This window comes from Lactuca serriola, chromosome 8 (genome assembly GCF_051521515.1).
Source record: "Lactuca serriola cultivar US96UC23 chromosome 8, Lser_US96UC23_V15, whole genome shotgun sequence".
Classification (NCBI taxonomy): Eukaryota; Viridiplantae; Streptophyta; class Magnoliopsida; order Asterales; family Asteraceae; genus Lactuca; species Lactuca serriola.
The window spans coordinates 244,599,843-244,612,266 of record NC_136415.1 but is presented as its reverse complement, the minus strand read 5'-3'; the positions used below and the strand labels follow the sequence as shown (position 1 = coordinate 244,612,266).

Here is a 12,424-nt window from a genome sequence, read left to right as displayed (position 1 = left end):
AGTATGCCTTAGAACCTCCTAGCCATACAACCAACTCTATTACTGACTTTCTCCTACCCTTCATCTACGTTTATGTTGTGTTATCGAATTATTTCCGTATTCTATTGAATATTCTCTACAATGCAACCTGATTTCATGACTACTAAAATCTACTATATTTCATGGATAGTCATTGAATATATTAATGAATCTCTTTTCGAATGTACATCCTATCACCGCTGTAAGGAGTTCTAACCATAAATATTTTTATATTTAATTTTGCAACTTACTTCTTGAATATTTGGTTGTAAGTAAGCCTCAATCATGCTTCAAAATCCCACACATGCAATGGGAGTCGAAAATGAAACCATTAAATAGATTGGGATGGTTTTCTATGCCTTAGATTGTTGTTACATTTTTTCTTTTGATTTTTATGAGGTTTTAATAGTTTAAGATAATTCACTTCATATTCATCGTTTATTGTTGTATTTTTCGGTTTTCAAAAGATATACGTAAGATTTTAGGTGTGATTGAAAATGTTGTTTGGTACTTTGGATTTATTGTTACTTTTGTTGGTATTGAAACATTTTAGGCCTTTCAAGAGAATTCATAGCATCTGACTGATTTTTGGAAAAAGATTTATGAGCCAATATTTTTTATTTTTGTTAAGCCACTGATGCACCTAAAATGGTATCAGTTTGTAACATTACTTAAGAACCACCACTGGCACCATACTAAATAACTATATTGTCATTGTATTCTCCTTCTCTTCTTATATGTTTTCATGATCAAGATCCCAAGACATAAAAGATTCATGTTATATTTTCTGTCTTTGTTACTCTGTTAAACTTTGGTATCGGTACGTATGAGTAATATGATTTTTATGTGTCTTGAGTTTGTTCTATGTATGTCTCTATTGTGTGATTGTGTGTCTATGTGTGTGCGATTGTGATTCCGCTGAATGTATTAAATGGCAATTTACTTTCATTTGTGTGACGAATATTGCATTTTACATTCATTTCTTTTTTCATAATTTATTTTAATTATTTTTCTTAAAAAACCATCTCATTTTGAATTTTAAATCCAAAAGGACTGGAAAATCAAAAGTGAAGCATGCGTATTTTCTGAATTCAACAAAGATATCTCTATTTCTTGCTATTAATCGAGCAAATGAAAAGACACGTAGAATTATAGTATTATACTTTTAAACGGAAGTTTACTTTATTTTTTGGCCCAACAAAGGAATATTTTGGGAACAAATCAATTGAATATCAAAGACAGTAAAAATTAAAATTAAGCGAGTTAAATATCAAAATATTAATTAACTAGGCGTATTTTGGTCATAGTCAACCTAAAAGTATCTATTTCTTTTTATAAATAGTATAAATCGAACAAATCAAACCAAAAGTGCATTTATACTATTATACTTTTAAAGAAAGGTTATACATTAAAAGTTAAATGAACGTCAAACATTTAATTAAGGGATACATTTCCAATACAAGCATATGTCGTTACTAAAATCGAATAATTATGCTATTACATTTTCAGGATGTAAATAGCAAGGAATACTATTGTAATTTAATGTATGTTTATTACACAAGATACATTGAGTTCGAGATTGTCTATATTAAGGATAGACACTCTTAGGCAAATAATCGAAATACGTTAAATCTTTTCACCCTGAGATTCTTGTTCTTTGTTGTTTTAATGTTATGTGTTATTTACTCTGTAAGTTCTTCAGCTTCGGGTATAGTCAACTCATGGGAGCCATATACAATGTATATCATCGATTCAGAAATTCAAAATCTAATTGTTCATGTTCATTCAAAAGATAATGATCTTGGGAACCATACGATGACCATACGTGACACGTTCCATTGGGAATTTCGTATGAATTTTGGTGAAACAACCGAATTTAGCGGGAAATTTTATTGGATGATGACTGACAATCAAGTCTACAGAGAGGTTGCGTTTCCAGTTTTCAATAATCAAATTGCTGCAGAATGTGGTAACAAATTAGTGAAGACGAATAAGTGTTTTTGGTTAGTAAAGTATGATGGTTTTTATTTGTCAAAAGGCAGCCCATCAGATGGGAGGTTAAAGTATTCTTGGTGACTTGGAAATATATAAGAAAATATTCAACCTTACACGTTTTATCTTTGATACGTAGATTTTTAGTGTGATATAAACAAGTCAGCCACATATGGTTTTTGTTTTGCAGAAAATAGTTTGAGTCAGGTTGAATGTTATGATATTTATGGGGACATTGAAATTGTTATTTGCTATAATTATATAGTACTTCATTTCATCTCAGTTTTTTATTTTTTTGAATACAGAAAATATGTTTTTCATAACGAAATACTAAACAATATATTGAAATAAAAGCATGTTCATACTCTAATAAGAAGTCAATGAAGAGGTTGAATATGTTGAATCAACCTAAAATCTAACCTTTAACCATTGGGGACATTGTATTTTTTTCGGTCAAATAACTAAACCATTCGATATGAACAAATTTTTTTCTTCAATTTGTCTTTAATACAATTAATTCCATTTTTAGTCAATGAACTTTCATTTTGTTCCTTTACTAAAGATAAATTCTAAATCTTTGTTATTTATTAACAAGTTAATTTATTTTAATAAACATTAAATGTAAAATTTTGATATTAAATTATATATTTTTAATTAAAATATAATTTTTTGGAGTTATATATATATATATGTATATATATATATATATGTGTGTGTGTGTGTGTGTGTGTATCTATATATATATATATATATATATATATATATATATATAAAGTTATCATCTTGGTAATTTGAAAAAAAACCATACAAGTTATATTTGAAGTTTTGGATTTTTGTGACCATGTTTCAATGAATACTTATCCTTTTATTATAACTTCCGTTTTCTCAGATATTGATTTAAATGAAAGTTGATTTGGTTTTAAGATCTACTCGGCCAGTTGGATGCCCTCTTCGTCGAGTGGCAGCGGGGTGGGTTCGCATGTTAAGTGGCCTACTCGCCGAGTCCATGAAGAACTCGACAAGTAGGAGCTGGCCTACTCATCATGTATGAAACCTCCTTGAATATGAAACCCCCATTGTGAGCTTGGATTTGACATTAAGATCCTTTTTAGCCATGCATGCACGTAAAGTTTGCATCTTTACTTGAAATGCATGCCTTAGAAGCTTGGATCTATAATTTGGAGCCACAACATGGCTTAAAAGGGTCTGTATTGCTTAAGGACTAAAGGAACTCAGCGAGTCGGAAGGCCGACTCAGCCAGTCATATATAGATAGGCATGGACCCGACGAGTTGAATGAACAACTCTGCGAGTCCGATGAAGATTGCCATAGAACTCGACGAGTTATACGAACAACTCGACGAGTTGGTTTAGGTTTCCCCAATTCATGTATGCGTGTATAACCGTTCAGTTGTAAGAAGGAAACACGACGAGTGCCCTTAGAGTTCAATCGTAAACCAAAGGAAATCGACGAGTCTCTCTATAACTCGGCGACTGGGAAAGTACTTCAATGGCTCAGCTTTCAGCCGAGGGTACTCGGCGAGTTAGGGTCAACATGGACTGTTGACCTTGACTGATGACTTTGATTTTGACCAGGGTTGATTAGCTGGACTTTAGGGTACCTTGTAAGCTTGGGAACTTATGGGTTTAATTATACCATGGTAATAGGCGGTGGAGTTTTTTTACAGTGATCCGAGAATTGGAGTTCGTCTACCGAGCCGACATCTGCAAGGTGAGTTATCCTCACTATATCAATAGGGTCTACGTCCACAAGGCCGACCCGTAAGTTGTTATTGTTATGATGTGCTACCTGTAGTTATGATCTGTTAGATCGGAATCAGGATAGACAATATATTATGCTCTTATGATCCATAGGGATTGGTATGTTAGTGACCTTCTAGGTCGTTACTCTAGTTACGAGAGATTTCTAAGATTGATGATTAGTGAGATATCTATTATTGATGTTTGAAAACGCTAGTATATGATAGTTATGCGCACGCCGTTATTTGCTTGTTGATTGGGTTGAGGCGGTCCTGCTTTGTGTTGAAGGCCAACATACCCTATGAGCGGTCCGGGGAGACTATAGACCCATGTGGCGGTCCATTCATGCTGAAGGCTCGAGATAGGATCAGATAAACTGAAGGCCCTGCAGGGCGGTCCAGTCAGGCCGATGGCCCAGTATGCCTGTTATTGATTGTCTGTTATTGATACGGTATTATCAGCGTGGTATTGGTATTTTGGGGGTAGCTCAGTAAGCCCTTGGGGCTTACAATTTTCAGTTTATTGTTTCAGGTACCTCAGGAGACAATGGCAACACGAATGCGTGACCCTACCGCTCCTCATCCTTTTGATTTAGCTATTGGGACACTCTGATGAATAATGATTTGAAAACGTTTTTGTAAAAAAAAAAATACTATTTGGTTTTATTTATAATTTAAAAAGTTTAAATTTGGCGTAAAATTTTTGAATGTGACATTTATACATAAAATTCATGATTATGTATTGGCCAATATCTTATCTTCTCATAAATATCTAGACAAAATATCACACTATCTCAAATTTCTCGGTTTCAACAATGATCTGGGACGTTAAATTCATCTAGTTACACAGCATTATAGTATGCATAAAAAAATGTCAATGTTGAAGATTAAGTAAATGAAGTTCATACTATGGAAAAAAAGAAACTGACAAGAAAACCATTAAGGAGAAGAAACTACCTCGAATAGCAAAGTAATTGGTATGACAAATTTGATTAATGAAAATAATGATGAATAATTGAAGATGGTGTAAGTTAGTTAGTTAATAATAGAAAATTGCTTATAAAATGGTTAATGATAAAAAGATCGTTTAAGTTAATTGGTTTTGGTTGATAAAGTTAATGAAACCTAATATCACAAAATAAAAAAAAAACTATACATGAAATCAAAGACTCGTCATCATTTCAAACGGGTAGTAAAATAAATAAGCGGATATTTGATTTATCTTCTTTTAAACTACAACCACCACCAACCCTATTACCACAATTACTACCAAACTCCTTAATCTTTTGCCTCTATCCCCACCCCTTAACAATAGCGCCTTCCTCACCCTCGTCATTGCCTATATCACCCAAAAACCACACCGTAATTCGAACCCCGTCTACTACTCACACAATCTCTTTACTATCACTCCTTATGTCGTTTACCATAGTGAACAACCATCTGTCACACAATCAGCCTCTCCATTTAATGAAGTATGCCTTAGAACCTCCTAGCCATACAACCAACTCTATTACTGACTTTCTCCTACCCTTCATCTACGTTTATGTTGTGTTATCGAATTATTTCCGTATTCTATTGAATATTCTCTACGATGCAACCCAATTTCATGACTACTAAAATCTAATATATTTCATGGATAGTCGTTGAATATATTAATGAATCTCTTTTCGAATGTACATCCTATCACTGCAGTAATGAGTTCTAACCATAATTTTTTTTTATATTTAATTTTGCAACTTACTTCTTGAATATTTGGTTGTAAGTAAGCCTTAATCATGCTTCAAAATCCCACACATGCAATGGGAGTCGAAAATGAAACCATTAAATAGATTGGGATGGTTTTCTATGCCTTAGATTGTTGTTACATTTTTTCTTTTGATTTTTATGAGGTTTTAATAGTTTAAGATAATTCACTTCATATTCATTGTTTATTGTTGTATTTTTCGGTTTTCTAAAGATATACGTAAGATTTTAGTTGTGATTGAAAATGTTGTTTGGTACTTTGGATTTATTTTTACTTTTGTTGGTATTGAAACATTTTAAGCCTTTCAAGAGAATTCATAGCATCTGACTGATTTTTGGAAAAAGATTTAAGAGCCAACAAGTTTTATTTTTGTTAAGCCACAGATGCACCTAAAAAGGTATCAGTTTGTAACATTACCTAAGAACCACCACTGGCACCATACTAAATAACTATATTGCCATTGTATTCTCCTTCTCTTCGTATATGTCCTAATGGTCAAGATCCCAAAACATAAAAGTTTGGACTTCGTTTTACCCAATTTACCGTTGATGAAGATATCTCTTTTTTACAGTTTGGTACATGTTTTCCTCATTTTTCCTGGAGGTTGTTGCACCATTGAATTTGAAAGCTTTAACTGCGTAAAATTGATATTTTTTATTTTTTATTTTTTAATCTTGAAAGGTTAAATTACCAAATGACCTAATCTATCTGTTTCTTATTATTCAGAGGGAAGGAGATCAATGAGCAACTTCCAGCAAAAAAGAATGTATTAATTATTACTCAAAGATGAAGCAACGTTTTACCGATCATTATGTACCTTATTACAGATCACAATAGTATAGAAAATTAGATATTTTGCTGTGATAGAATGTTAAGATATCACAGTTTTATATCATGTATGTCAATGTTTCTTGTAATTGGGATACAAATTTTGACATAAAAAATTCTAAAGTTTATTTTTTAATTATATTTTTAAACCTCCACTATGGAGAGCATTTGCTTCATTAATGGTTACGAAGAAACCATGTTCCTTTGTACGTTTTGTACAATATTGTATTTATCAAGATTCATGTTATATTTTCTTTCTTTTTTACAAGTTATATTTGAAGTTTTGGATTTTTGTGACCATGTTTCAATGAATACTTATCCTTTTATTATAACCTCCCTTTTCTCAGGTATTGATTTAAATGAAAGTTGATTTGGTTTTAAGATCTACTCGGCCAGTTGGTTGCCCTCCTCGTCGAGTGGCACTGGGTTGGGTTCGCATGTTTAGTGGCCTACTCGCCGAGTCCATGAAGAACTCAACATGTAGGAGCTGGCCGACACATCATGTATGAAACCTCCTTGAGTATGAAACCCCCATTGTGAGCTTGGATTTGACATTAAGAGCCTTTTTAGCCATGCATGCACGTAAAGTTTGCATCTTTACTTGAAATGCATGCCTTAGAAGCTTGGATCTATAATTTGGAGCCACAACATGGCTTAAAAGATTCTGTATTGCTTAAGGACTGAAGGAACTCGGCGAGTCGGAAGGCCGACTCAGCCAGTCATATAAAGATAGGCCTGGACCCGACGAGTTGAATGAACAACTCGGCGAGTCCGATGAAGATTGCCATAGAACTCGACGAGTTATATGAACAACTCGGCGAGTCGGTTTAGGTTTCCCCAATTTATGTATGCGTGTGTAACCGTTGGGTTGCAAGAAGGAAACTTGACGAGTGCCCTTAGAGTTCAATCATAAACCAAAGGAAATCGACGTGTCTCTCTGTGACTCGGCGACTGGGAAAGTACCTCAATGGCTCGGCTTTCAGCCGAGGGTACTCGGCGAGTTAGGGTCAACATGGACTGTTGACCTTGACTGATGACTTTGATTTTTACTAGGGTTGATTAGCTGGACTTTAGGGTACCTTGAAAGCTTGGGAAGTTATGGGTATAATTATTCTATGGTAATAGGCGGTGGAGTTTGTTACAATGATCCGAGAATTGGAGTTCGTCTACCGAGCCGACATCTGCAAGGTGAACTATATCATTGGGATCTACGTCCCCAAGGCCGACCCTTAAGTTGTTATTGTTATGATGTGCTACATGCAGCTATGATTTGTTAGATCGGAATCAGGTTAGACAATATATTATGCTCTTATGATCCATAGGGATTGGTATGTTAGTGACCTTCTAGGTCGTTACTCTAGTTATGAGAGATTTCTAAGATTGATGATTAGTTAGATATCTATGTTTGATGTTTGAATATGCTAGTATATGATAGTTATGCGCACGTCGTTATTTGCTTGTTGGTTGGGTTGAGGCGGTCCTGCTTTGTGTTGAAGGCCAACATACCCTATGAGCGGACCAGGGAGACTGTAGGCCTATGTGGCGGTCCATTCATGCTGAAGGCTCGGGATAGGATCAGATAAACTAAAGGCCCTGCAGGGCGGTCCAGTCAGGCCGATGGCCCAGTATGCCTGTTATTGATTGTCTGTTATTGATACGGTATTATCAGCGTGGTATTGGTATTTTGGGGGTAGCTCAGTAAGCCCTTGGGGCTTACAATTTTCAGTTCACTGTTTCACGTACTTCAGGAGATAATGGCAACGCGAATGCGTGACCCTACCGCTCCTCATCCTTTTGATTTAGCTATTGGGACAGTCTGATGAATAATGATTTGAAAACATTTTTTTAAAAAAAAAATACTATTTGGTTTTATTTATAATTTAAAAAGTTTAAATTTGGCGTAAAATTTTTGAATGTGAGATTTATACATAAAATTCATCATTATGTATTGGCCAAAATCTTATCTTCTCTTAAATATCTAGACAAAATATCACACTATCTCATATTTTTCGCTTTCAACAATGTTCTGGGAGATTAAATTCATCTAGTTACACAGCATTATAGTATGCATACAAAAATGTCGATGTTGAAGATTAAGTAAATGAAGTTCATACTATGGAAAATAAAGAAACTACCAAGAAAACCACTAAGGAGAAGAAACTACCTCGAATAGCAAAGTAATTGGTATGACAAATTTGATTAATGAAAATAATGATGAATAATTGAAGATGGTGTAAGTTAGTTAGTTAATAATAGAAAATTGGTTTTAAAAATGGTTAATGATAAAAAGATCGATTAAGTTAATTGGTATTGGTTGATAAAATTAATGAAACCTAATATCACAAAATAAAAAAACTATACATAAAATCAAAGTCTCGTCATCATTTCAAACGGGTAGAAAAATAAATAAGCGGATATATGATTTATCTTCTTTTAAACTACAACCACCACCAACCCTATTACCACAATTATTACCAAACTCCTTAATCTTTTGCCTCTATCCCCACCCCTTAACAATAGTGCCTTCCTCACCCTCGTCATTGCCTATATCACCCAAAAACCACCACCGTAATTCGAACCCCGTCTACTAGCCACGCAATCTCTTTACTCTCACTTCTTATGTCGTTTAACATAGTGAACAACCATCTGTCACACAATCAGCCTCTCCATTTAATGAAGTATGCATTAGAACCTCCTAGCCATACAACCAACTCTATTACTGACTTTCTCCTACCCTTCATCTACGTTTATGCTGTGTTATCGAGTTATTTCCGTATTCTATTGAATATTCTCTACAATGCAACCCTATTTCATGACTACTAAAATCTACTATATTTCATGGATAGTCATTGAATATATTAGTGAATCTCTTTTTGAATGTACATCCTATCACCGCTGTAAGGAGTTCTAACCATAAATGTTTATATATTTAATTTTGCAACTTTTACTTCTTGAATATTTGGTTGTAAGTAAGCCTTAATCATGCTTCAAAACCCCAGACACGCAATGGGAGTCGAAAATGAAACCATTAAATAGATTGGGATGGTTTTCTATGCCTTAGATTGTTGTTACATTTTTTCTTTTGATTTTTATGAGGTTTTAATAGTTTAAGATAATTCACTTCATATTCATCGTTTATTGTTGTATTTTTCGGTTTTCTAAAGATATACGTAAGATTTTAGTTGTGATTGAAAATGTTGTTTGGTACTTTGGATTTATTTTTACTTTTGTTGGTATTGAAACATTTTAAGCCTTTCAAGAGAATTCATAGCATCTGACTGATTTTTGGAAAAAGATTTAAGAGCCAACATGTTTTATTTTTGTTAAGCCACAGATGCACCTAAAAAGGTATCAGTTTGTAACATTACTTAAGAACCACCACTGGCACCATACTAAATAACTATATTGCCAATGTATTATCCTTCTCTTCGTATATGTTTTAATGATCAAGATCCCAAGACATAAAAGTTTGGACTTCGTTTTACCCAATTTTCCCTTGATGAAGATATCCCTTTTTTACAGTTTGGTACATGTTTTCCTCATTTATCTCAGAGGTTGTTGCACCATTGAATTCGAATGCTTTAACTGCGTAAAATTGATATTTTTTGTTTTTTATTTTTTAATATTGAAAGGTTAAATTACCAAATAACCTAATCTATCGGTTTCTTATTATTCAGAGGAAAGGTGATCAATGATCAACTTCCAGTAGCAAAGAATGTCTTAATTATTACTCAAAGATGAAGCAACTTTTTACCGATCATTATGTACCTTATTACAGATCATGAGAGTATAGAAAATTAGATATTTTGCTGTGATAGAATGTTACGATATCACACTTTTATATCATGTATTTCAATGTTTCTTGTAATTGGGATACAAATTTTGACATTAAAAATTCACAAGTTTATTTTTCAATTATATTTTTAAACCTCCACTTTGGAGAGCATTTGCTTCATTAATGGTTACGAAGAAACCATGTTCCTTTGTACGTTTTGTGCAGTATTGTATTTATCAAGATTCATGTTATATTTTCTTTCTTTGTTACTCTGTTAAATTTTGGTATCGGTACGTATGAGTAATATGATTTTTATGTGTCTTGAGTTTGTTCTATGTATGTCTCTATTGTGTGATTGTGTGTCTATGTGTGTGCGATTGTGATTCCGCTGAATGTATTAAATGGCAATTTACTTTCATTTGTGTGACGAATATTGCATTTTACATTCATTTCTTTTTTCATAATTTATTTTAATTATTTTTCTTAAAAAGCCATCTCATTTTGAATTTTAAATCCAAAAGGACTGGAAATCAAAAGTGAAGCATGCGTATTTTCTGAATTCAACAAAGATATCTCTATTTCGTGCTATTAATCGAACAAATGAAAAAACACGTAGAATTATAGTATTATCTTTTAAATGGAAGTCTAATTTATTTTTTTGCCCAACAAAGGAATATTTTGGGAACAAATCAATTGAATATCAAAGAAAGTAAAAATTAAAATTAAGCGAGTTAAATTTCAAAATATTAATTAACTAGGCGTATTTTGGTCATAGTCAACCTAAAAGTATCTATTTCTTTTTATAAATAGTATAAATCGAACAAATCAAACCAAAAGTGCATTTATACTATTATACTTTTAAAGAAAGGTTATACATTCATAGTTAAATGAACGTCAACCATTTAATTAAGGGATACATTTCCAATACAAGCATATGTCGTTACTAAAACCGAATAATTATGCTATTACATTTTCGGGATGTAAATAGCAAGGAATACTATTGTAATTTAATGTATGTTTATTACACAAGATACATTGAGTTCGAGATTGTCTATATTAAGGATAGACACTCTTAGGCAAATAATCGAAGTACGTTAAATCATTTCACCATGAGATTCTTGTTCTTTGTTGTTTTAATGTTATGTGTTAATTACTTTGTAAGTTCTTCAACTTCGGGTGTAGTCAACTCATGGGAGCCATATACAATGTATATCATCGATTCAGAAATTCAAAATCTAATTGTTCATGTTCATTCAAAAGATAATGATCTTGGGAACCATACGATGACTATACGTGACACGTTCCATTGGGAATTTCGTATGAATTTTGGTGAAACAATCGAATTTAGCGGGAAATTTTATTGGATGATGACTGACAATCAAGTCTACAGAGAGGTTGCGTTTCCAGTTTTCAATAATCAAATTGCTGCAGAATGTGGTAACAAATTAGTGAAGACGAATAAGTGTTTTTGGATAGTAAAGTATGATGGTTTTTATTTGTCAAAAGGCAGCCCATCAGATGGGAGGTTAAAGTATTCATGGGGACTTGGAAATATATCAGAAAATATTCAACCTTACACATTTTATCTTTGATACGTAGATTTTTAGTGTGATATAAACAAGTCAGCCACATATTGTTTTTGTTTTGTAGAACATAGTTTGAGTCTGGTTGAATGTTATGATATTTATGGGGACATTGAAATATGTTATTTGCTATAATTATATAGTACTTGGTTTCATCCCAGTTTTCTATTTTTTAAATACAGAAAATATATTTTTCATAACGAAGTACTAAGCAATATATTGAAATAAAAGCATCTTCATACTCTAATAAGAAGTGAATGAAGAGGTTGAATATGTTGAATCCACCTAAAATCTAACCTTTAACCATTGGGGACATTGTATTTTTTTGGTCAAATAACTAAACCATTCGATATGAACAAATTTTATCTTCAATTTGTCTTTAATACAATTAATTCCTTTTTTAGTCAATGAACTTTCATTTTATTCCTTTACTAAAGTTAAATGCTAAATCTTTGTTATTTATTAACAAGTTAATTTATTTTAATAATCATTAAATATAAATTTTTGATATTAAATTATATATTTTAAATTAAAATATATTTTTTCGGAGTTATATATATATATATATATATATATATATATATATATCTAAAGTTATCATCCTGGTAATTTGAAAAAAAACCATACAAGTTATATTTGAAGTTTTGGATTTTAGTGACCATGTTTTAATGAATACTTCTCCTTTTATTATAACCTCCCTTTTCTCAGGTATTGATTTAAATGAA

General features: G+C 32.5%; 1 protein-coding gene across 1 annotated transcript; it reads left to right on the top strand.

Annotated features, from left to right (window-relative positions):
- The first annotated feature begins 11,321 nt into the window (after positions 1 to 11,321).
- On the top strand, positions 11,322 to 11,708 carry LOC145067986 (S-protein homolog 1-like). The gene has a single exon (XM_079014995.1). It carries the CDS (start codon positions 11,322 to 11,324, stop codon positions 11,706 to 11,708), a length of 387 nt encoding a protein of 128 aa, XP_078871121.1.
- The last annotated feature ends 716 nt before the right edge of the window (positions 11,709 to 12,424 follow it).